Raw genomic sequence first — 26,796 nt, forward strand, 5'->3', positions numbered from 1 at the left:
GGCAAGTGGCAATTCCATTTTGCAAAACAAGTATGTTCCTTTCGAGCAAGGGAACCAGAACATGGGCGCAATCTGAGTTGTCTGTGAAATCTCTCTTCCTTTTATTTCTCAATCTTATTGCATTAACAGGCACATTAAAGCCTGATTTTTACTTACGAAGATTTTAGTTCCACCTTTACTAAAATGTGGGGAAAACCCAGAAAATGCATGTAATAAAATCAGTAGTGATGAAGTCCAGCAGTGACCGTACTAGCTGAGGGTCAGACTCTATTACAGTCATGACACGTATGGACTATTTCATGTTCAGAATAATCTAGGAGCTACGTGGTGTCATTATGCCCATTTTGTGTGGAAGGAGGAAACAGAGGAGGCAGAGGTGAGGCTTACATTCAGAAAAATGGTTGGAACCTGATACATCAGCCTGTTTGTCCTTTGAGCAAAGATGCCTCTTCCAGTACTAGCCTTCTGCTCTTCATCCTGTCTGCATCAAGGAAGCAGTTGAATACCCACATGCAGGCTCAGAGCAACAAGTTCAAGGAAAGTAGGTAGGAGAGGTTTTCATTCTACAAAACTAAAGGACGTGAATTCACCTTCAGATGAAGAAAGTTAGAATTTTCCATTACCTTATTCTGTTTTCAGTGATGTAGAATATCCGTTTGTGCTAAATGAATGCCCTTCTGTGAATTAGCTTTAAGTGAATTTTAATTAAACTTTCGAGTCACCCAACCATCAAACTCTTTCAGTAAAAGAGCTCCGCTGAAACTCACTTCCCTCTCCCCCCACCCCATGCCCTTCCTGTGTCAGCATCCTTTTTATTCTACTTAACCAGCTGATAGAGCAGTGACTTACAGAAATAAATAGCAGGATATTTGCATTCCTAAAATAGATGTTAGAATGTCCAGTTACATAACAGGCCTCGATAGACAGTTTTACTGTGACACTAGTTAAGATTTATGTTGCTCTGACTTCTGAAAGTCGGTGATGAAATAGTCCTGAGCTCCTTTCTTTGCATGGCTTATTTACAGAGCACTGCGATATTAATTTGGAGAAGGCAATGGCGCCCCACTCCAGTACTGTTGCCTGGAAAATCCCATGGATGGAAGAGCCTTGTAGGCTGCAGTCCATGGGGTCGCTAAGAGTCAGACATGACTGAGTAACTTCACTTTCACTTTTCACTTTCATTTGCTGGAGAAGGAAATGGCAACCCACTCCAGCATTCTTGCCTGAGAATCCCACGGACGGGGGAGCCTGGTGGGCTGCCGTCTATGGGGTCGCACAGAGTTGGACACGACTGAAGTGACTTAGCAGCAGCAGCAGCAGCAACGATGTTAGTTATGCTGCTAAATGGTCTTCCAGAGAGGGTGGCTTTAAAAGTAAGTAGTAAAAGGATCATTTCCTAATCCAAGATAATAGGGTCGCAAGTACCTCAGATGTGTAGTGCTAAATTCCTTTTAGTGATGCTACAGCATTTCATTTAAACTGCCTGCAAACTAAGCATTTATGCTTTCTAAAATATCTCTATTGAGACGTGATGCACATGCCATACAATTCACCTGTATGATGTGTACAATTCAGTGATATTTTTTAGTTTAGACATAGATGCATGGAACTCTCACAGCAGATGATTTTAAAATCTGTTTATCACCTCAGAAAAGAATTGTACCCTTCAGATGTCACTCATCCCCCCAGCCTACCAGACCCTAGTCGTAAGTGACCAGTGCTTCTAGATTTCTGTACACTGGACATTTTGTCTGAATGTCTGACTGTAACCATGTAATATGTGGTCTTTTCTCCCTGGCTTCCTTCGGGTAGTATGACATTTTCAGTGGTCGTCCATATTGTAGCCTGTCGTTCTTTTTAAGGTCAATAGTATCTCTTGTATGGATATCTCACGTTTTGTGTGTCCATTCATCCATTGATGGACAGTTGGGTCGGTTCCACCTTTTGGCTACTATAAATAACAACCATTAAAAACAAAAACTCACAGACAAGTTTTAGTGTGGACACATGTTTTCATTTTTCTCACATAGCTTCTTAATTTTGAAAAATCCTAGATTTTTCATGTACTCATATTATCAAAAATTCTTCTTATGTTTTCCAGACAAATCTAGAAAAGGGGCCCTGGATTTGAAACCTCATCTCATTGAGAGTCATAATGTCATCATTCTTTTCCTCTGGAGTCCACAGTATTGAGTAGGAAGCATTTTTGGTGGCTTTAGTCATAACTCTATTCAAGTTAATCACTCTAGCCATCCCCCCACCCCCCACTCCCCAGCCCCAGGCCACCACTAATGTACTTTCAGTCCCTGTAGATTTGTCTCTTCTGGACATTTCTTGTGTGTGTAATCATACAACGCGTGTGTGTGTGTCACTTCTTTCACTGACATAATGCTTTTCAAGGCTCATCTGTGTTGTAGCACATGTCAGCACGTCATCCTGTTTATTACTGAATAATATTCCACTGCAGGAAAAGCCTTGTTTTACTTATCCAGTCATTGGTTGGTGGGCATTTGGGTTGTTCCCACCCGTTGGGATTGTGCGTCGTGCTGCTGTGAACGTGGGTGTGTTTCTGCACAGACACATGTTTTCATTTCTCCTGGGTGTATACAGAGGACGTGCGTGCTGAATCAAATGGCAGCTCTGCTTTGGAGGGGCCAGCCAAGTCTCCCACAGCAGCTGGGCCACTTTATTACCAGAGTAAGCAGTTTTCATTTTTCTTCCTGTTCTTTACTTTGATCCCGTAAGTTTTCGGTGTGTTACTAGTATCTTCTGTTACTTGTCCAAATCCAGCCAAGAGCAAGAATAAGACTATGATCCTTGTTTATTTTAAGAAATAAGCCAAAAACGCTGCGTAATAAGTGCAGAGTAATCAGAAGTATTTTATGTACTTCTTAATAGTTTACAAATAATATACACTTACACATCCATACTCACAGGCACACACACACTCAGACACACACATGTACAAACGCACAGATGATTTTTTCTGGTGCTTGTACTTTAGTACTTTAATGGTTTCAAACCATGTTTATCACCAGACTTAAGTAACAGGAATGTGTGATGGTGGTTTAGTCGCTAAGTCATGTCTGACTCTTTGCACCCCATGAACTGTAGCCTGCCAGGCTCCTCTGTTCATGGGATTCTCCAGGCAAGAATGCTGGATTGGGTGGCCATTTCCTTCTCCAGGGGATCTTCCCGACCCAGGGATCAAACCCAAGTCTCCTGCATTGCAGGAGGCTTCTTTACTGACTGAGCCCCCAGGGAAGCCAGAAGGAACACACAGGGCTTTTTCACCCACAGGAAACACCTGTAGATTCGATCCTCCCCACCACACTCTGGTCCCCGAAGCCCCCACATGGCCCTGGCTGACTGGTCATCGGCCAGGACGGTTTCCTCGCTTCCCTGGCAGCTGAGGTCTCTGAGAAGTGACTGAGAGCACACGATGGGAATTGAAGCTAAACACGTACACGGCCAGCCCTCCGGGGCCTCAATTTATTCTGAGTGTGAGAGGAATGATTTGCTTCTTGAAACAGAGAGAGGGAGTTTCCCTTAGATTCCTCAATTTTCCTTGAAAACACAGCGTTTCTGGAGCCTGGGCCTGCCTGGTGAGCACCGTGGCTTCCGCCCCAGGTGCCCGCCCGACCCCCTCCGCAGGTCGCAGCTCCACGGGCTCCTCTGTCCACCAGCAGAGCACCTTCCTGGGAGGATCCTGGGCCAGGGGGTGTCCTGGGTGACCCCAGTGGCCAAGCCCGCACCAGCTCCCGGGAGTCACAGGCAGGGACGGGAGCTCAGGGGTGTCAGAGGGCGACCACCCTGGAGCGGGGTGACATCCCAGCTCCGAGGAGGCAAGTCAGCCCCTCAGGATTCCCACCAGGGACCCTCTGCCTTCTGACCCCGGAGCTGCGTCCACCCTCTGCTTGAGGCCCCGCTCAGCATCCAGGGAGAGAAGAGTGGGAAGAAACCTTGTGTCAGAAAGCACGTGTGAGATCAGTGGCCCCAACGGAAGACAGTGTGCAAGGACGCTCCCTTGTTGCTCTCGCTCTTTCTGTCTCTGGGAATTATCGCCCCGGCGTTTTAGGAAGTCCTCTCTACCTTTCCTCTGATAACCAGAACATTTTTAAAAGTCCTCAGTTCACAGGAATTTTCCAATCACACAGCCAGAAACCTCTGCGTTATGATGTTCCTTCCACACTCAGGCAAATGAAGCAGAGGGAACTTTGATTGTTTTCCAAAGGTGCCCATCTTGGGGTTGAGGGGGCTGGATTCAGGTACAAGAAATGGTCCTCAAAGACCCGGTTCTTAGCTCTTGTGCAAATCATGATTTGGTACAATCAAGACCCGACTCACTGGAAAAGACCCTGATGCTGGGAAAGACAGGGCAATAGGAGAAGGGAGCGGCGGAGGGCGAGATGGTTGGATGGCATCACTGACTCAATGGACGTGAATTTGAGCAAGCTCTGGGAGATAGTGGAGGACAGAGGAGCCTGGCGTGCTGCAGTCTATGAGGCCAGAAGGAGTCAGACATGACTTAGTGACCAAACAACAACAACGCCCCCTCCATGATGACTAAGGTCAAAGATTCGTGTGGCATCCTGAGATTTCTCTGATGAGGGTTATAATGCTGGACGGTGCCTGGTACCCAGAGCTCTGTGGGTCCAACCAGGCCGTGTTCTGTCAGGCAAGCCCAAGAGGCTGAACGTGGATTTGGAGTGTGGTGAATGTGCCGCTGCTGAACCTGTAATGAAATCTCTGCTGGGTTTCTTTTCTGTTTAAGACGATGACGTCAGTCAAGCCTAAGATACGGAGGGAGCATCTGGGGGAGGGAGGGGGGTGACCAGTGAAACTTACCTTGCTCAACATCTGAGGAACTGAGTGTGGTGGATCACGCCTTACGTTTTTCCTAGGGTATCTCAGAAAAAGTAAGTGTGATGCTCACTCAGCAAGCTGGCTCTCCCCACCTGGGACTAGTTTAAATGGAACTGATCTGGTAGCGACTGGTTGCAAAAACGTCCATCTTGTCTACAACATGGCAGCTCCCCAAGGAGGCCCACGTCATCCCATTCCTCACATCCTCGGCTCCTGTGACAAGGTCCTCATGGGAATCAATGAGTGAATGGAAAGAGAATTGAGGAAATAGAACCAGATAAGACTTCCCCTGCATCTAAACCCATGATGCACACTCAAGTGTTATGGCAGTTCATGAAATGCCTTTTTTAAGGTACTGCACACTTCTCAAAACCAATCCTCACTTCTTTTTTTTTTTTTTTTGAAGCAATCTATAGTGTACCACGTCTCCAAGTCTTAACATTTACCTGGTTTTGCAGTTTAGAATGTCACTTTTTAAATGTTTCAACACCTTTCCTCTCCTGATATGTGTTTTCTAGTTTGAATCAGAAGTTTTGTAAACTTTTTAGATTCTAAAAAATGTGACTGCAGTGGGTTTTTTTTTTTTACCCCTCCCCCAGAGCTTTCTTGTTATTTGTCAAAAGTTTCTATAATGATCAGCAACATATCCTCCAGGTCATTCCTCCTAAAATTGCCACCCTGAGACTATCAGTCTTATAAAAAGGCTGGGCTGACAAAAAGCATCTTTTTCTCCATAATTGTATGTGTGTGTGTCGGTAGCTGTACCAAGTAGAAGAAAATCTCTAAAATTAACAGTGATGCACTTGAAAGGATGGGGTCTATTGCCAGGGGATTGGACATGATGGTTAGAATTATGATGAACATTGTGCCAATGTTGTTGAATAATGAATCTCATTGATAATTATGGGGGTTTTGCTTGTTGTATTTTCCCCTGAAATTCACAGGGGAAAGTAAGTGGAATCTTACACAGTTAGGCTGATGGAAGGGAAAACTGCCACAAATATTAAATGCACTCAGAGACTTACAGTCACTGACACAATATAAGCACCAGGACACACTGGGACAAGTACACTCAGGGTCTCCATGTCCCGGGCCTGACCCTCTTACAGGCTGAGCCCTTTATCACATTTTATAACTCACAGGAAGCTCTTCTTTATCATAGAAATTCCATTCCATTTGAGACACATCACCTTTATTTTCTTTGTATCACTTGTGGGCATTTTGCTTATTGAAAATGTGTTCTTTATTAGGGATGTTTTTTATACTCACAAATAGTAACACTATCAGGTCTCAGAAACAAGTTTTTTCCTTTGGACAGAAATTAGTCAGTAAATTTCCCAGGGCAGCATGTACTTTCCACACACCCTTGTGCTCCATGGTGTGGGGGAGAGATGTTTACTCAAGTAGAGGGTTGGTACGGAGAAGGGAGAAGATGGGGGAGGAGGGGGAGGTACCTCTGTGGTCCTGCCTATATCACTGCCCGGGGCTGCACCTGTGGGCGCTCTGATGGAAGGGAGCCCTCTTACCACAGCCCAGAGGCTGCATGAGGCATGGTGTGAGACACGAAGCTTCTCCTCACCACGATGCCACTCCAGCCTCACCCATGGATGTGAGGAAGCTGTGTGACCATATCATAAACCTCCATTCACTGAAAGCACAGTGATTTGCTTGAAATATCAGGCTTTTCCTCTGAACCATCATCCCTGCCCCTCAGCACTGTTTTACTGAGTTTTACCGAGAAGGAAAACACTGTCCATTCTAGGTAGAAGACATTGATTTTGCAGGAGCATCCTGACTTTAAAACTTGGGAAAAATATCCACAATGATTTACAGTAGCAGCTAGATTGTATTTAATTAACCACTTCTCCAATAAAGCTTATTATTTTGTAGTTAGTGAAAGATATGATATTGATGGGTTTCCCAGATGGTAAAGAACCCACCAGCCAATGCAGGAGAGATTTGGGTTCCAACGCTGGGTGGGGAAGATCCCCTGGAGGAGAAATGGCAACCCACCCCAGTATTCTTGCCTGGGGGACCCCATGGACAGAGGAGCCTGGCGGGCTACAGCCCATAGGGTCACAAAGGGGCGGACATGACTGGGATGACTTAGCACAGCACCTGATGTTGGTACCAGCATAGAAGGGAGACGCGAAACCAACACAGGTAACAGGGATTTATAGCTGATGAAAGAATCTGTCACAAAATTCTTTCTGTTCCAGGCTTTACTCTCTTCTAAAAATAAATAGGTAGATACGAAAAAATACATACTACGTTACCTTTGGCTCCCTCTGCCAAAACAGAACTTAGCCATTTAAAACTAGTCTTCAGTTCAGTCGCTCAATCATGTCCAACTCTTTGTGACCCCATGGACTGCCGCACACCAGGCTTCCCTGTCCATCCCCAACTCCCAGAGCTTGCTCAAACTCATGTCCATCAAGTTGGTGATGCCATCCAACCGTCTCATCCTCTGTCATCATCCCCTTGTCCTCCTGCCCTCAAGCTATTCTTAAACAGCATAAAATTGAGGCTTTCTCTCCAGCACTTGTGGGGGACCAGGCACTGTGCCAGGTTTGGGGCTAGAAAGATTTATCAGGCAAGGTCCCCATTCTCAAAATTTTACAGTGTTGGTGGGGAGACAGGGATGGGGCATATTGGTCTACAGTAGAGACCAGCTCAGATCTACAGCATGGGGGGAGGAGGGACACAAGAAGGGGACTGGAGGCAGGGAAGCCACTGGCGTTGGGGTGGGGCTCGGTGAGAGCCTGAAGCCCCAGGCCAGGCGGAGGGGATGATCTGACAGATAGCCATGTGAAGTGTGCATGGAGCCCAGAGAGTGAAGCAGCAGGGAGGGGAGCTCAGCGAGGCAGGCTGCCCACGGTGTGGCCAGAAGCCAAGTTAGGCACTGTCTTTAAAAGATTACGGTTTGACTCATTCAGCCTCCAGAAATGTCTTGTGCAACGTTGAGCAAGCAAGCAAGGATTAAGGCAGCATCAGTCATAACAGGTCACAGGGTCCTGGGCAGGAGCCTGATCACCTGGGAGGAGTGACACTGTGATGCGGGGCTGGGTCCCTGCTGACCAGGACAGCGTGTCCTCAGGGACACCCTCTCCAGGACTCTTGGTTCAGTGACAGAGCAAGAAGCAGAGCCATATCCAGAGTGTGGCCGCATTTACATAAAGACAAAAAGGAGGAACAAGGGAGTGAACCTGGGCAATGGCTGAAATGAGCCCAGGCTGTTTTGAGGAAGACAGAGGCTAGAAGTTAGAAGTTCACCCACAGGCGGGGTTGCAGCTGGGAGGTGCCCAGGGAGCCTACCCATCTCCCCGTGACCTTTTCAGTGCCTTTTGAATTTGATGTCAAGTACAGGCTTTCCATAGGAAAATAATTAAATACAATAAAATTGATTTAAAATAGAAACTGAACCACATCTATTCTGTGCACTTAAATTTTTAAATTCAAAAAGCACCCTGGGGGGAAAAATTTGACATAAACAAGAAAAAAGACAAGGGGTACCCCCAAGCCCCCCAAAAAAGCACCATGGTCTCCATAAAAGAGCAGAGGGAGTAGGGGAGGGGAGGGAAGAAACTCCAGCTCTGAGGGTGCATGTTCCCAGAGGAGACAGGGCAGAGACCCAGCCAGTCCAGCCCCTCCCCTCAGAAGTCCAGGTGGGCCAAGGACGTTAGTATCAGTACTTCCCCCTGGAAGGGGCTCTCCCCCAGGGCTGCCGCTGTTGTCCAGTCATTCAGTCATGTCCATCTCTGTGACCCCATGGACTGCAGCATACCAGGCCTCCCTGTCCATCACCAACTCCCGGAGTTTACCCAAACTCATGTCCATTGAGTCAGTGATGCCATCCAACCATCTCATCCTCTGTCATCCCCTTCTCCTCCTGCCCTCAATCTTTCCCGGCATCAGGGTCTTTTCTAATGAGTCAGTTCTTTGCATCAGGCGGCCAAAGTATTGGAGCTTTAGCTTCAGCATCAGTCCTTCCAATGAATATTCAGGACTGATTTCCTTTAGGATGGACTGGTTGGATCGCCTTGCAGTCCAAGGGACTCAAGAGTCTTCTCCAACACCACAGTTCAAAAGCATCAATTCTTCGGTGCTCAGCTTTCTTTATAGTCCAACTCTCACATCCATACATGACTACTGGTAAAACCACAGCTTTGACTAAACAGACCTTTGTTGGCAAAGTAATGTCTCTGCTTTTTAATATGCTGCCTAGGTTGGTCATAGCTATTCTTCCATGGAGCAAGCATCTTTTAATTTCATGGCTGCAGTCACCATCTGCAGTGATTTTGGAGCCCCCAAAAATAAAGTCTGTCACTGTTTCCATTGTATCCCCATCTATTTGCCATGAAGTGATGGGACTGGATGCCATGATCTTAGTTTTCTGAATGTTGACTTTAAGCCAGCCTATTCACCCTCCTCTCTCACTTTCATCAAGAGATTCTTTAGTTCCTCTTCACTTTCTTCCATTAGAGTGGTATCATGTGCATAATTTGAGGTTCTTGATACTTCTCCCAGCAGTCTTGATTCCAGCTTGTGACTCATCCAGCCCAGCGTTTCTCATGATGTACTCTGCATATAAGTTAAATAGACAGGGTGACAATAGGCAGCCTTGACCGTACTCCTTTCCCAGTTTTGAACTAGTCAGTAGTTCCATGTCCTTTTCTCTCCCAGGGCTACCACTGGAAGAAAGTTAGAACCCAAGGGAATCAGGTTTGGTATCAATTCCATCCCATGCTTTCAGCTCACAATCCAAAACAGCGACCAAGTAGTCATGTTCCTGAGATACATGGGATAATGTCTAGCTTGTTTAATTTAATCATTTCAGTTTCTTCTATACGAAAATACATCCTCCAGATGCTTGCATGCTCAGGCAGAGAAAACAAAGCAGAATTCCACATCCTGTACAGAAATCCACACCCTGAACTGAAATTCCATCTGACTTTGAGGATGGATGTGAATTTGTTTATCAGTTTCAAACTGTGTCAGTAAGAAGACATTTTAGAGTATTTTAAGAGTTTATGTTGTGTTGTTTTTTTTTTCTTCCCCCTTCCCAGGATAGTGAAACTAACAGAGGAGAATATGAAAAGAAGAGAAACACTCGTGACCTTTCCCGGGAGATCTCAGAAGACAGTGATGTGTTTGGTACGTAACATGAAAATGAGAAGATGTGATTTCCTATGGTGATCGTGGGCAAACACATGCTCATTTGGAGAAGGTCTTAATTTTTTAATTACATGAGTGAACTGTGAATCCGTTCTCACTGTTAGAAGAGCAGGCTGTACAGAAACCTGGAGGCTAAGTCCCCTCCATCCACCTCCTGAGAACACCCTTGCATTCTCCACCCCCATGAGACTGCCCTGGCCACCCTCAGTACCCGTCTCCATCTTGCTTGTGCTCTTGGTTGGGTTTCACGTGCTGTTTTATGCCCACAGACACCAGAAATTTCCCAGGTTTCCCCTTGCTATGCAATGTTTCTCTGATCATTTATTTGATCAATTGGGTGTGGACATTAGAAGTGGTAACAGTGCACGTTAAAAATATCTAATGAGGAAGGGCAGTAGTCCCAGGGCCTGGACACGCTGGTGTTTATTTTAACTACCAAGAGTGACTCAGGAGGTGTTGGGAAATATGTTTTCTGTAAAAGTTTACTTACTCGTTGCCCTGGAGATGGAGGTTGCCTCTCACCCCGGGAGTGAACGGGCAGGTTCCCACCGATTTTTGTACATTCACTCTTGGGTCCCCCTCTGCTGCGTGATGGTGACCCTGGGTGACTCGCCCAGGGCCACAGGACAAGCTGGGGCTCGCGCAGACCTGCCCGTAGATACCGCTCCTTTCTCCACGTGTTCCTATTCCTAGAGGCCAGCTCCTGGTGGCTCGCTTATCAAAACGGAGGGGCCGTTCTCTGGCTGCTAAGACATACTTTAGCCACTGTCAGCCCTGCCTGCAGGTCTGCAGTCACAGAGCCAGGCCTCCCCACAGGGTCTGGCCAGGTCTCTGCTTATTTCTAAAAAGAGTCTCTTCACACTGCACTTGTCAGGCAGGAAAATCCACCCGAGTTTTTTTTATTTTGTTCCCGATCTATCTGCTGTTTTTAAAAAAAATCCTTTCTTTTTCTGTAATCCCATCCTATTGAGCAGCACACAAGAAGGATGGAACTAGACAGAGTACCACTGCCCACTTTCTCAGTATCTTAAGCTTCCATGAAAATCAACCCAAAGGCCCAGAGACGAAGCCCTGAGGATTAGCGTGGTGGAGTCAAGATAGGCGGGTGGGAGAGGAGCCACTGCTCTTTGCTGATTTCCATGGGGGTTTTCTTGGGGCCTGAACAGCCCAGCGCCTCTTGGTGGTGGGGTTTGCGCTCTATGGGGGCAGAGGAAGTGGGGGGCAGCCTGCCTGGAGAGCAGCCTGCTTTCCTTAGGGTCTAGAGGGGGGCACAGTCTGTGAGTCTGTACAGAGCCTCTGAGTGTCAGTGACTTTAACACTAAAGCTGCCTGTAATCCTCTAGATTAAAAGGTGTCTTTAGTCTTCTATTCCAACTGCATACGTGTATAAACACATAAAAGAAAATGACAAAACAGAAATGTCCATTTTAGGTTCTACATATGAAGAAGAGCAAGTTTTTAGAGTTGTTTTGGCTAAGCTCACTTATTTTTAAAGTAAGCATCATCTTTATCATTATTCTCCAGATTAGCTGCTTTTAGGATTATTCGTAACAACATCAGCCTTTTCTTTTGCTATCAGCATGCCCACACACAGTTTTATTGATATATACATGTGTATAATGTATGTATGACATGAAAACAATCTATTATAAGCCTTTTCCTTAAGTTATAAATGTGTTATAATTCCTGAAGTACTTTGAAAGGTAGCCCTCTTTAACCTTCTCAGATCCATCTGCAATTTGGAGAGTTTTTTATTATCTAGAGTTGAATGTGAAAACCAATGGAAGCACAAACATCCCAGTCCAAAGCTAGGTTTGCTTTTTACTGGGAAGAATCGGGCCATCAGCCAGCTTCTGCCTGTCTTGTCTACTGCGCGCGCCCGGTGACTTGAACAGTAAGACCAGCTCAAATATCTGCTGATCTGAGGTTCTGCTCACAGCCCGGGCTCTCAGCCCATCAGGGTGACTGGGGAGCAGTTCCCTGCTCGTCACCCTCAGGGCGAGAGCCGCTGTCACGGCTGAGTCACGGCCAGGGGAAGTGTGACCGCGGATGGGCTGGCCCGGGACAGGACCCCTCCCAGGCTTCCCTGCCTTGTGCTCCGCCGTCCTGGGTCAAGCAGATGTGGCCCTGCATGGCTATCAGACATCTGCTTTTGAACTTCATATAACCTCCCGATCCGAATGCCTTCCTGGGGGTCCAAAGACACCCGGCCTGGAGGTGCGGAGTGATGAGGGAGAAAGAGGCTGAAATAATCTTGGCTATCAGTCTTGACTATCTACTCTTGGGGGAAGTATATGTGAATTCTTGTCAAATTTCTGAAGTGTATACAAATGTCATTCCAATGAAATCAGCAACTGGGTCTTTCCCTGACCAGACAGAAACTCCCTAAACACAAGAAGAAACTGTGCTCCCATGATGCTCCATGAGCCACGAGTCACCAGCAGCCCCTTAACCACGCTCCTCAGGCTCCTGGGCATCATTCTGTCCACGTGTCAGAGAACTCCGGGGTGGGTGAGGGGTGCGGAGAGGTCATCAGCCTTATCCTAACCCGAGTCTGCGGAATGCGTGTCCTCGGGGTCGCGGCGGAGGTCAAGGCAGCTCTGTGAGAGTCCTGCTTAAAGGCCCGATGGAGAGTTTATAGGCTCTGACCGGTGCTGACCCCACACAGGTGCTGAGTGCCGGGCTCACATGCCTGAAGCCATGAGTTGCACAGCTCAAACCAGAGGGACTTCCTCCATGTCTGGGGAACGCCTGCAGGCTTTCCTGGGCTCAGGCATGTCAGACTCTGTGACCCCATGGACTGTAGCCTGCCAGGCTCCTCTGTCCATGGGATTCTCCAGGCAAGAATACTGAAGGGGGTTGCCATGCCCTCTCCAGGAGATCTTCCCGACCCAGGGATCGAACCTGGGTCCCCTGCATTTACCACTGTGCCACCTGGGAAGCCCCAGACTTACTCATCAGTTATATTTACTTTTTCATTTCCTGGGAAATTTTTACTGAATGATTTAGATCTAAGTTAATAACTCATTGGCACGCTCGTGGAAATCTTTGTGTAATTTGTCTTTGGGCCACAGGTGGCTACACTTGGGACTGTTTTGCCTGGTCACCCAGAGAGGAAGAAACAGTTTAGGACTCAGTCACCCTATGAGAACCATGTGCTGCCTGGGCTTTGGGGAACCAGGGTGTTCTGCAGTGGGACAATTACCAGGCTTTTTCTGAACCTCATATCCACACACTTGGCACAAACTAGCCTTGTGGTTGGAAATCCAGGCAGGAAAGAAGGTAGACGCTCACCCAACCTCCTCCCCCAGCGCTCACTAGTCAGGGGGCTAAAGCAGGGCAGGTGGTTCAGCCGAGGTGGGCAGAAGACTTGGGTCTCCCTGACATGCCCAGAGGACAGAAGTCTCCAAGAGAGGGCAGCCCTGCTCTTTCCAGAGTGACCGTGGTCCCTTCTAGACATGCTGCTCGTCTCAGAGGTCAGAGCAGATGGAGTCCTGTCACACTGGATGGAGCTAGTGCAGCTCACAGAGTCATGGGATCCTGAGAACGCACCGAGTCAGGTCAGATAATGGAGGTAGAATTGTCCAGGTTCAATGTCTAGGGGGAAAGTACTCATATTAGAAACATCTGAGTATATGTATATAAGTATAAGGACTTCCCTGGTAGCTCAGCTGGTAAAGAATCCGCCTGCAATGCAGAAGACACAGGTTTGATCCCTGGGTCAGGAAGATCTCCTGGAGGAGGGCATGACAACCCACTCCAGTACTCTTGCCTAGAGAATCCCGTGGACAGGGGAACCTGGTGGGCTACAGTCCATGGGGTCACAAAGAGCTGGTCATGACTAAGCAACCAAGCACAGCACAGCACACAGAAGAAAAAAGCTACAAAGCATAGACATTGTGTATTACTGATAATATATATATTTTAAGTGGCATGCATGCCTGCTAAGTTGCTTCAGTTGTGTCCAACTCTCTGTGACCCATGGACTATAGCCCACCAGGCTCCTCTGTCCACGGGGTTCTCCAGGCAAGAATACTGAAGTGGATTGTCCTCCTCCAGGGGATCTTCCTGACCCAGGGATTGAACCCACATCTCTCACGTCTGCTGCACTGGCAGGCGGGTCCTTTACCACTATTTCAAGTGGATAGAAGTATATATACACACATATGTGTAATATATATGTATATATGTGTGTTTTTATTTTACAAGGCCAGAGTTAATTTACTCTGAGAAAGCACACAAAGAAATGAAACATAAAAAAATCAGACGGAGATGAAGTAAGGCCCCACGTACATTTCTTGACTGTACAGCAGTTGCTACAGTTGAATTTGACATTTAACCTAGAGCTTCCCAGCTACCTGATGGAAGTGAGACCTCGTCAGCTTCTCCTTTTACACAGGAGGCGGCGTCGACTCCCCGCCCCCACCTTTTAGCCGCGTGTTTGGGGCAGTGTCCGTCCTCATCTGTCTGTGTGTCGGCCTCCTCGCCAGCGCGTGGAGATGACAACAGAGCCACCGCGAGTGAGAAACGAGCTGACGCCCGGGGCTTGCAGGTCCCCCCACCCCGTCTGCCGCAGTGACAGCTGTTGTTTTCAGACAGACGTCTGCGTGTGCTCCTCAAAGGAAGCAGAGCTGTAGTTAGCACACTGCGAGGGTGTTTTCCTGTTTAAACTGTTATCGCAGGCGATCAGGTGGCAGTCAGTGAGGTGGCAGTCAGTGACCTCAAGGTATTTTTACGGCGTGTAGGTGATTCGTTTCACATGCAAATAGTGATCAGCTGGATAATGAGTTTCGTTTTCGGCTCAAGCTGCCCTTGGTGCCAGAGCCCACAGCTGCTCGGCTTCAGGGAGCAGAAGCGGGCTCCCCACTGGACGGGGTGGACTTGTGGGCTCTGTGCAGCCCGAGATAACACCCAGCCGTTTGTCTACTCTGCCGCAGACAGATATTGCCCTAAGAATTTTCATGTAGCATTAAAAAAAATGTTGCACTTTTTTTTTTAATTTCCAAGAACCTTCCACAAGGAAATCTTTTTGATATGCTATTTAAGTGATATTTAATATATTATGATGATTGGATTGAGTTACAAAATCCATAAGTAGTGGGCATTACTGATCTGAAATTCTGTGTCAGTTCAGTAATGAATGCAGGTGAGGGAGCCTACTCTTTCCTGCCCAGCAGACTCAGCTCAGTCCCTCCCAGACAGCATCTGTGTCCTTCAGAAACAATCACTGCACAACCTCTTCCCCGAAATATTTGAGGGCAGCCTTAATGAGCTGCTGACTATGAGCCTGACTATGACTTCGTATCTAGACAAGCGATAGAATCAGTATCCTGTGAGTGCATCTCTGGGGTAGATAAAAACCACAGAATCAAAGTCACAAGTGAAGAGAAGAGTGAAGAAGAAGAGTGAAGAAGAAAATTGAAGAAGAAAAGAAGTGAAGAGAACTCGAAGGAATGTTAGAAATCATCCTGTCCACCCACTCACTGTGTCCATAAGAGTCTGACTGCCCGGACAGGGAAGACAGAGGTGGAGCGAGACACGGGATGGCAGCCCAGGGACCCGCCCTGCTCTGAGCCCCACCAGGAGAACAGGGGCTTGTCCGGGATGGTCCTTAGGGAAAGAGGCACCACTCATTTGACAGATTTGTTAGAGCAGTGAAACATCATAGGTTATCACTTCTCTGTGCATTTGACTGAATATGATGATACCTTGTGTCTTTAAAGTACTCAGTTGTGTTCAATTCTTTGCAACCCCACGGACTGTCGCCGGCCAAGCTCCTCTGGCCATGGAATTCTCCAGGCAAGGATATTGGAGCGGGTTGCCATGCCCTCCTTCAAGGAATCTTCCCAACCCAGAGATCAAACCAGGGTCTCCTGCACTGCCAGGCGGATTCTCTACCGCTGAGCCACCTGGGGGAGAAGGCCATGGCACCCCACTCCAGTCCTCTTGCCTAGAAAATCCCATGGACGCAGGAGCCTGGTGGATTGCAGTCCATGGGGTCGGGAAAAATCGGACAGGACTGAGCGACTTCACTTTCACTTTTCACTTTCATGCATTGGAGAAGGAAATGGCAACCCACTCCATTGTTCTTGCCTGGAGAATCCCAGGGACGGCGGAGCCTAGAGGGCTGCCGTCTAAGGGGTCACATAGAGTCGGATGCAACTGAAGTGACTTAGCAGCCGCAGCAGAGCCACCTGGGAAGCCCTGTTTTAAGTACATTTCTCCTTGTAGTTCCCAGGCAGTCCTCTGGGGGCACTCTCCCCATTCTCAGTTGTGTTTATTTCTGGCTGAGGCCCCCCATTGGAAAAGACCCTGATGCTGGGAAAGATTGAAGGCGGGAGAAGGGGATGGCAGAGGCTGAGATGGCTGGATGGCATCACCAATGCAATGGACATGAGCGTGAGTAAACTCCGGGAGTTGGTGATGGACAGGGAGGCCTGTCGTGCTGCGGTCCATGGGGTCACAAACAGTCGGACACGACTGAGCGACTGAACTGAACTGAGGCCCGCAGCTCCCAGAGGTGCTCGGGTGACGCCCTCAAGGTGAGCGGAGTTTTGTTTTCTGTCTGTAGGGTGTCAGGTCTGCTCCGCCGCCTCCACCCAAGCTGCTGGACCGATGTCCTGGCCTCTGGGATCATCTTGTTTCTTGAGTGAGGCTGCATCACCTGGCAGCTGGGAGTGTGGAGCAGACCTCTGGGCGGGGGGCTCAGCCTCTATGCGCTCCAGTTACCGTGTGGAAGGGACTCTGAGCACCTCAGAGCTCCAGGCTGTCGTGAGGGGTCATCAAAGTTAAACAGTCCGAAAGAGGCCAGGTCGGTGCCCAGGGCAGATGCTGAGCCAGGCAGGCAGTGGCCCTCAGCCCGTCCATCCGGGCAGCCTGCCTGAAGCCCCCATGACCTTTAACTAGTCCACATAAAAACATGATATTCAATCACATGTATAGTATTTAAATTAAATGGGTGTGGCTGTGTGTTGGCTCTCTGTTTCTGGGTTTTCTGCTCTGAGCCTCGTTTTCCTAAAGATGAAGTAGATCATCAGAGGAAAACAACAGAAGAGAAAGGGGCGTCTAGCGATAACTCACCGAGGTCTCCAGGAGTCTGAGCACCAACTTGTTCCTTTGTCCCTTTCCTGCGAGGACAGGGTGGGCCATGTTGCTGTTGTGTTCTCTGCTGAGAGTGCTGGTCTACAGCCTCCAGCATCCGCATAAGTTTGTCTTGCTTACTCACCGTGCTGGGTGTAAGTCACTCAGTCGTGTCTGACTCTTTGCAACCCTATGGACCATAGCCCGCCAGGCTCCTCCGTCCATGGGATCCTCCAGGCAAGAGGATTTCCATGCTCCTCCTGGAGTGGGCTTCCATGCCCTCCTCCAGGGGATCTTCCCCACCCAGGGATCGAAGCTGTGTCTCTTGTGTCTCCTGCATTAGCAACAGGTTCTTTACCACTAGCACCACCTGGGAAGCACTTACTGGCTGGCCAGCACTGACTTGGCACCTGTCAGGGCACGTGGTCCAGGCCGCCAGCACGCTCACCTGGATCCCTCCAGGAGCCCGACCTCCATCCTCAGCGCGCCCCTCTGCGCTCATCACCCCTGCTCGCAGCCCTCCAGACTCCCCATACCCCTGGGGCCCTGCAGGCCGGCACTCCCTGCCCCACCCCCACCTACTCCTGGCTCCTGGGGCTCAGGGCCTTTGCCCGGGCAGCCCTTCCCCAGGCCTCCGCACCCAGGTGACCAGCCCCCTCAGAAGAGAGCGGCACGGGGACGGGGGCTGTGCCAGCCCCGGAAACGAGCCCTCAGCCCTCAGAGCTCAGTGTCATCACTTGAGCTGTGTCACAGCCCACCGAGGGCAGGCTCCCTGTCTGCAGTGACTCGGGGGCGGCGGGCAGCTTCCACCTGAGGGCTGGGACCCAGGGCCATGTCCCTGAGGGGACAGCGCCCTTCACGGGTACTGAGGGTCCGTGAGCCTGCCCTGCCTGCAACCCTCCAGTGGGGGTTGGCATCTCATGTGTCATCTGCCTCCCAGAGCCCAACCGGTGGCCCTCGGTCACCTGGTGGATGACGGAGGGGTGGGTGGGACCTGGGACCCCGCCCCCCGCCCCTCCTCTCTCTAAGGCACCTTTGCAAACTGCGGCTTTTCACCAAGGACTCCGCAGCCAGTGTGACCGCCCGCCTGAGCCCTTTACACCTGAGGCTTTCTGCCTGTGGTGGGTGGCGGCTGAGCGAGTGGCCTCCGAGGTGGGCCGGGGTGTGGGCGGGGCCGGGGGGCCTGGACGTGGACGGGGCCGGGGGGCCTGGACGTGGGCGGGGCCGTGGGGGGCCTGGATGTGGGCGGGGCCGGGGGGACTAGACGTGGGAGAGGCCGGAGGGACTGGATGTGGGCGGGGCCGGGGGGACTGAACGTGGGAGGGGCCGGGGTCCTGGACGTGGGAGGGGGCGGGGGGACTGGACGTGGGCGGGGCCGGGAGGCCTGGATGTGGGCGGAGCCGGGGGGCAGGTGACTGCCTGTTTGCTGGGATGTCCGAGCACGCCCCCTGGGGACCCGCAGCGCCATGCCCCCCGTGCCGACTGTGGTCCAGGCGGGAGTGAGGCCCCCTGTGCCCCGCGGCGAGCTGGCGGGGCCTCGGCCCGCACCAGTGGTCAGATGGGCAGAGGCCCGCGGCCGGTTGCCCGGACGCTCCCCCGCTGGCCCTGGCTTGTGGAATAGCATGTGCTGCTCAGAGTCACTTGAGGCCATCAGACTCACAAAAGGACAACGGAACCATTTCCAGAACAAAAGGGGACACAGGCCACACTGGCACAAATAGCCGCTGTGAGGGGCTGGCGGGTAGACAGCCCCGCATCCAGCCGAGGTCGGGGGGCCTCAGAAGCCCCGCACCTCCTCGTGGCCCCTTTCCCCACATCCACACCACTCTTGTGACTGGTGATCCTGGTGGGTCTCGGGTCCCTACCTCGAAAGTACCCACGTTTGGTTTCCATCAGGAAAAGGGATCATGTCCAATCGCCACCTCAAGCTGACCTGAACTCGCAACGTGGCCTCGGGAGCTGGCATGTGGCTGGGGCGCTGTCGCCTCCGGTTCTGGGGTTAACTGGAGACCCACCTCCTCAAGGCCGAGTTACCGACAGGGCAGGGCGAGTTCGCCTCTCTGGGCGGGCGGTCCTCCTCCCACCAGTTCGGGAGGTGGCCGTGGCCTTGTCTGTTCTTATTCCCGTGTGGGAAGGGCTCCGTGTCCTCCAGGAATCTCTGAGGGGTGGGTCCGCCTTCCCTCTTTCCCACGAAGGCTGTTATGCTCAGTTCAGTCGCTGGGTCCTGTTGGACTCTTTTTGACTCCATGGACTGTAGTCCCCCAGGCTCCTCTGTCCATGGCATCCTCCAGGCAAGAGTACTGGGTAGCCATTCCCTTCTCTAGGGGATCTTCCCGACCCAGGGTTGGAATTCGCATCTCTTATGTCTCCTGCACTGGGGAGAAGGGTGGTGGGTGCTCGCACACACTTTCGCAGGAGTGGCTGTTTTGCTCGCGCACAAGCGCGGTTCCATCTCTGCAAACGTTCAGGAGGAGCCGTTACATCAGCCTCACTAGCAGACAGCTCCGAGGCCCCTAGACACCAAGCGACCCTGGATTTTTATTTCATATAAATGAAGTATGATATTTAGGAGATACACACACATTATCATCTGTAGTTAACATGCAATCTGGCCCAGCAAATTGAATGTGCAGATCACTAAGTATTTTGAACATTTTGTTAACAGCGTGTATCAATAAAGTGCTGTATGTCCCTGACACGAATGTTAGATCTGTGCGCAGGCTGGCCACAGACTCCTGCTTCAACTTTGCTGCTGGATTTTCCAAGCAGTACCTTCCTGCCCCATGCACTTTTAGTAACGTGTTCTGTTGCTACCTCAGAACAAATATGTTTCAGTCCTTGCAGTTGTTGGGGAACGTGGGTCTCCTGTTTCCTACATGTCACCCACTTGCCATCACTCAAGCAATTTCTCTCTTTGTGCTTTTTCTAATAGAAAAAGAGATTAAATTCATGAGAGTAATTTTTTAAGCTGACAGTTGCCTTGCTACAGAAGAAGGAATGTATTGAAAAGTATGGGATTTTGTGATTGTTTATCCCAGTGATCCTAGTCCTTGTGGGAACACTCTAACCTGCAGAGGTTGGCAGAAGTGACCCCAGAGGTCAGTGGTCGTGGTGCAGGCGCTTTCTGTTAGGAAACCTGTCTTTTAAATGTCTCCATGGGGTGGCTGTCCTCAAGCCTCGCTGCTAGCTTGCTGTAGTCAGATACTGCCAAAACTGATCAGTTAATGCCGTGATCAGGGTTGCCTTGTCCGTGGTCTCTGCTGTTTGTGTGGAGGTTGGGGAGGCCAGGCCAGGGCCCTCTGTCTGCCTGCTGCTCTCAGAGACTGCTTTATCCCCACCTGTCACCTGTTTCCTCCAGCCATGGCTGTGTTCCTTCTCTAATGAGAAAGAATAAGCAGATTAACTCCCGACACGTGAGCTGATTACTTAGAAAGCATGATTGTAATATAGCAAGAGCATATCCATCCACTGATCAATATATCCAAAGGTATCTTGTTACAAAGGGCATCCTTTAACCTTGGGAGTGCGTGTGAACACCTACACACCTACAGACACACACACATACACACATACAGAAGATGACAACAACAGCAACAAAAATACAACCATCATAACCACTGTTGTTAAGGAAACAGACATTTCCATTTCTTCGAAGCATATTTATTTAAAAAGAAAAAATTACAACTCTCTTTAATGAATGTTTTTCTTCTCTTCTTTTAGTTTAACTTGATTTTAGCATTTCAGATCTGATCTTGTCTATTGACACATCACATAATCCCTGGGTTTCCTAAGGTGTGAGCAAGAACCCCCTCAGTGGAGATGCTGCAGGCCGGGTGGGGAGGTGAGCACAGCGCAGCGGTAGGGAGGCCGCCCCCCACTCCAGGGAGGGTCCCAAGCAGGGGCCTGGTCTCTATGGGGGGCTCCATGAGTCCTGGGGTCTCGCTGAGCCATCCCTGCAGTGTCAGACCAACATGACCATTACTAGGTGTGGCCTCCGAGCAGCCTGGTGCCAGGAGGCTGTGCACGGCACGGGGCTGGTGGCTGGATGCTGCGAGCAGGGTTCTCGGCGGGTGGGGGGCCGACACTTGGAGCGCAGTAGAAAGGGGAGTCTGCACACAGTTTTTGTTTGGCCTTTGGCTCATCAACAGTTGGGCGCCGAGGTCTCCTCTGTCCTTGAGGATCAGAGAGGCCAGCCCTGAGGGATGCCACAGGTCCGTGACAAGGCTGCGGAGCTGCCGGCCACAGGTGTGGAGGAGCCGTGAGGGCAGGGCTGGCCCTGGCTCCTCTCACTTGCCTTTCCAGACGTTCCCTGGGTCACAGCTCCTCGCTCTGGGGCCTCACAGAACCGCGTCCCAGGATCTCGCCTCCCTCTCTGCATCCTCCAGTTGCCCTCTCTGTTGGCCCCCTGGGCATTGCCCCGGGTCAGCGAGGTGCTGGCCCTGCGACGTCCACGGGGCCAAGGGGCGGGCAACTTGTCCTGAGGGGTCAGGGGCAGCTCATCAAGGTGAAGAGCCTGAAATGCCTCCGTCACCTGGACTTGAACCTGGGCAGCATAGCAGGTACCATTGGCATCTGCTGGTGTCCAGGGATGGGACTCACACCTTGGCGGGGTGGGGTTTTCATGGGGAGGGGACTCACACCCTGGCGCGATGGGACTTGCAGGGCCACAACGGTGGCGCGAGGAGCGGCAGAGCTGGGGATTCAGAAGCTCAGATGCGCCTGATGCCAGCAGTGCCAGGCAGTGGTGGGAGTCAGGGTCAGAGAACGTTCGGGTGGTGACTGGGCAGGGTCCAGACCCGGGAGCCCACAGGAACGGCGCTGGTTGACCTGAAGGATCCTTGGCCCAAAGGTCTGGGCGTGACAGTGACGCAGGTTAACGCAGGGTCTAGACAGATGTGGACAGATCAGCCCCCAGGGGATCCAAGTCCCTCCTCCCTCTGCTGAGGGTCCCCCTGGAAAGTGCTCGGATGAGCTCACACCCCTCACACCACAGCACGGGCAGCAGCTCAGTGCTCACCAGGTACAGAGCATTCACAGAGATTAAACGCTTCATCCCTAGCAGCCACTTTCTAAGGATGACATTTCATGCACTGCATTTAGACACATGTAGAGATTCAGGCCAGAAGGGACATTGCAGCCTGCTCCAGACCTGCTTGAGCAGTGCTGGCCTGGGTGATCACAGGTGAGCGAGGGTGCTGGCCTGGGTGGCCACAAGTGATGAGATTGCTGGCCTGGGTGACCACAGGTGAGTGCAGGTGCTGGCCTGGGTGATCACAGGGGAGCGAGGGTGCTGGCCTGGATGATCACAAGTGATGAGGACACTGGCCTAGGTGACCACAGGTGAGTGCAGGTGCTGGCCTGGGTGATCACTGGTGATGAGGACGCTTGCCTGGGTGACCACAGGTGAGCACGGGTGCTGGCCTGAGTGATCACAGGTGAGTGTGGGTGCTGTCCAGGTTGAGCACAGGTGATGAGATGCTGGGTGATCACAGGTGAGCAAGGGTGCTGGCCTGGGTGATCACAGAAGAGCATGGGTGCTGGCCTGGGTGACCACAGGAGTGAGCGTGGGTGCTGGCCTGGGTGACCACAGGTGATGAGGATGCTGGGTGATCACAGGTGAGCGGGGGTGCTGGCCTGGGTGATCACAGGTGATTGCAGGTGCTAGCCTGGGTGACCACAGGTGAGCATGGGTGCTGGCCTGGGTGACCACAGGTGAGCATGGGTGCTGGCCTGGGTGATCACAGGTGAGTGTGGGTGCTGGCCTGGGTGATCACAGGTGAGCATGGGTGCTGGCCTGGGTGATCACAGGTGATGAGGATGCTGGGTGACCACAGGTGAGTGTGGGTGCTGGCCTGGGTGATCACAGGTGGTGAGGATGCTGGGTGATCACAGGTGAGCGTAGGTGCTGGCCAGGGTGATCACAGGTGATGAGGATGCTGGGTGACCACAGGTGATGAGGATGCTGGGTGACCACAGGTGATGAGATGCTGGGTGACCACAGGTGAGTGAGGTAATGACAGCACCTTGCTCCCCAGGACTCGCCTCCCTGCCTGGCAGGTTGCACTGTTCATTGTTCTTCCAACTCCTCAGAAACCAGGGTCCCTCAAAAGTAGTCCAGGACTTGTAACAAATGATGCCAGATTGTATCTGAAATGAAAATGTTAAATGTCACAGTGAGATTAAGGGAGATCAATTTTTCTTCAATTTTGCAGAACTTCATAATACACCCATGTGTATTGTGTATGAATTTATTTTCATGATATGGAAATGTTGACTTTCTACATATGGTAATTTCCTTATGAAATTATCAAATTATTCAAAGTTATACCACACAATATAGATTATCATAAGCAGCCATTTTGTTTAATTTCAGAATTTTCAGAAATAAGTGTTTTCATGTGTCTACCTTTATTGCATGAGTAGACAGGGAATATTTTCTATTTCTTCAGTCAGATACTTGATAAAATGTACATGGTGTCTGATTATATGGTCATGATAAATTGTTTAAAAAACAATTTCTGAAAAAGGAGCTAAACAAACCAAAAAACCATGAAACTGTCAGCACACCCTTAACTAAAACAATGTGTATATGGGGACAGTTAAAGCAGCAGATAAAGACAGTCTACCTGAGACCATTTTTATAACTGGTATCTTGGAATGTTTACTTTATTTCCATTTATCTGTTACATCACTTTTCTTCATCTGAAAAATCATGTCTTACGGCCTGAGAGTTTTTTTAAAGTATTTCGCTGACCATTTCTTCCCTTGCAGAGTGTTCAAGTTATTTTTATCCTTAAAAAGAGCAGTGGCTGACACTGGCTGGCACCAGACTGGCGCTGGGAGGTGCTGGGAGGCGCCTGTGAAAGGCAGACGTTGTGCGAGGCACTGCCATCTCTGCCGCTAGACGTTTGACACCATTGTTCCCTAGGCTCCCGGGGACCGACAGGGCAGCGGGGCAGATCTGTGCCCGAGAGGAGACTTCGGCATCGAGTTCTCAGTTACCGAAACGCCCGAGAGAAAACCTATCGATTGTGTTTTGCAGAGTGAGCCGTGAACGATGCCAGGCTCCTAGGCTCCTAGAGCCCAGTCACTGGACCCTGCGGGTGGTCCTTCCACTTCTAAAGCCAGCGACATGCTCCCCATCCTTCCTGTACCTAGATCTCTCTCCCTGGCCTCAGTCTATGTCTCCAGATGGAGAAGACTCTGCCTTCCAGAGGCTCCTGTGGTTAGTGAAATAGTCCAGAGAACCTCTGCTTTGCCATAGATGCACCTTATCATGTTCACGGGTCCCACACACACACAGAGGAGGGATTATACAAGGGATTATATTCACGATTATCTTCACAGTTGGGACCCATTCTTAGCGTTCTGCCCACACAGGCATGAAATGAATATTGGATGGATGGATCGATAGATGTGTGGATGTGTGGACGGATGGACGGATGGATGGGTGGGTGAATGTATGGATGTGTGAATGGATGGATGGATAGATGGATGGATGAGTGAATGTCTGGATGGATGGGTGGGTGGATGTGTGGATGAGTGGATGGATGGATAGATAGATAAATGGATGTGTGGATGGATGGATTGATGGATAGATAGATGGATGGATGTGTGGATGGATGGATTGACGGATAGATGGATGGATGTGTGGATGGATGGACTGATGGATAGATAGATGGATGGATGGATGTGTGGATGAGTGGATGTGTGGATGGTTGGATGTGCAGATGGGTGGTTGGTTAGGTGGATGGATGGTGGATGGAAAACTGGGATTTTCCACAAGGTATTCCCAAGCTAGTTTTGCAACATAAAAATAGTAACAGTGACAAAATCCCCTGGCATTAACAACATGTTGTTTTATGCTCCTCGCGTGTTGTCAGAACAATGACATGAGAGGGCACCACATATTTGTTCAGTGTTGCAAATGAGATGCCCAAGGCTTTAGGAGCTTAAATCATGTGGTCAAGGTCACATAGAAAGTGGTGGTACCATCAGTCAGAGCCTGTTGGCTTTGACCCCAGCGGACTCTAGCCCTGCCGTCCAAGTTCAGTTTACCCCTACCAGCATTAGGGGGCCTTTGCCAGCTAGTTTGCTCCCCGCTGACATGGCAGTGGTGCAGCCGCGGGGGTCTGCGCGGGGTCACGGTGAGACCCCCCAGAGGCTGCACAAGGGACGGAGCCCTGTGAACACCAGGCCCTTCGGAATCACTGTCTTGACAGCAGCTGGGTTTGGGGAGCCAGGCGTTCGATGCAGGTTTGGGGAGGAGGGCGGGTGGCCTCCCACCCGCCCCCCTTCTGCTCCGGCTCTGCGTGGGGCTCCCTCACCCATGACCCCAACCCCGCCGTGGGAGGGTTCCAGGGGCCAGCTATTTAGAGTAAATAAAAACTGTATGTTCTATGTCCACAAAGGAGGCATTCGTGTGAGGTGGGTGGGCTGATAAGACGCGTCTGTGGCAGAGTTGTCAAGAAACCTCTGCGGGCGGCCGCATGCCTCTCATAGAAGCAGAGTCTGCCCCTGCATGACCACGGCCACAACCATGGGCCTTCTTGTTTCTCCGCCCTCCCTGGTGACCCTGAGTGCTGAGTGCCAGGGACAGAAGTATTCCACAAACAAGGGGAGTCCTCTTCGCCCTGGCCCACACTAGCAAATTCCAGGCTCCTTGGGCCCCGCCAGCCCCCCTGCAGGAGCGGCGTGGTCCCATCAGAGACACGCAGGTGCCCGGGCCCGCCTGCTCGGGTGGGCGGCTCGGCACGCATGGCCACTGCCTGTGAGGGGCGGCTCCCTCCTGCCCTTCATCCCTCTAGACCACGGGCTTGTCCCCGTCGTTTTCACCTGAGGTTCCGCCCAAGGCTTTGAGCTCACAGCCTGGTTTGTGGCCGTCGGTTTAAGGCAGCCCCTGGCAGGACAGGGACTGAGTGCCTGGGCCGAGCTCCGGTCCAGCCTGGCGGTCTCTCGGGCAGAGCCCGCGGGCCGCTCTGTGAGGGCAGCACCTGGGGCCCGTCTCAGGGAGGAAGGGCGCGGCATCCGTGTTTAACCCGAACCCGGCAGGCCCCACGCCTGGTGGCAGGGCAGTGCCTTCACTCCCACCGGGATGGAGAGGGGCTGGTAGCCCACAGACAGGGTGGGCAGGATGCTTTCTTGTGTGGGCAGTCCCGTGAGATGAGACGAGATGTTCTTCTGTTGGATCACGTGTATCGGCAGGCCTGGTGTTAGCCCCACTAAGAGCAAAGTGACCTGGGCATTTGAGCAGTTTCACACCATCAACCATCATCTGGCCAGGGCCCAGGTCCACCAGACAAAACCACATCTGCCTCCTTTACAGTCACTTCCCTGGACTCTGTTCTGGGGAGACAGATGCCTGCGGAAGAAGGCTGGGGTTCTGAGTGGTCTCTGCTGGACTGGGAGGGGGTGGGTGGGGTGGGACCACTCGTCTGCAAAGCTCTGCAGTGAGACTCCTGCAACAGCACGTCCAACCCATCCTCCCACCACAGAAGCCAGTGGAGAATCCAAATCTACAAAGACCACTTGAGAAAGTCATGTTGTCCATCAGTTTCGAGTTCTGAGCTTCTGCTTGGTTTTTTCTGGGCTGTGGGAAACCTAGTCACCTTCTCTTGGTTTTTTTGGACCTAAGATCTCTTCTGCAACAGGCTGGAGTGTTGGATAACTTCTTAGG

The 26,796-nt window shown here is 50.9% G+C and overlaps 1 protein-coding gene across 4 annotated transcripts in view; it reads left to right on the forward strand.

The window, feature by feature from the left end:
• Positions 1–26,796, forward strand: part of LOC122425387 (myelin basic protein) — a 103,002-nt gene that overhangs the window by 32,383 nt on the left and 43,823 nt on the right. For all 4 annotated transcript variants that reach the window (XM_043443708.1, XM_043443707.1, XM_043443706.1 and 1 more), the window contains exon 3: positions 9,933–10,020. In XM_043443708.1, the coding sequence (XP_043299643.1) occupies positions 9,933–10,020 (88 nt within the window). The remainder of the gene's footprint in view (positions 1–9,932; positions 10,021–26,796) is intronic.

Source organism: Cervus canadensis, chromosome 23, assembly GCF_019320065.1.
Source record: "Cervus canadensis isolate Bull #8, Minnesota chromosome 23, ASM1932006v1, whole genome shotgun sequence".
NCBI classification, from domain to species: domain Eukaryota; kingdom Metazoa; phylum Chordata; class Mammalia; order Artiodactyla; family Cervidae; genus Cervus; species Cervus canadensis.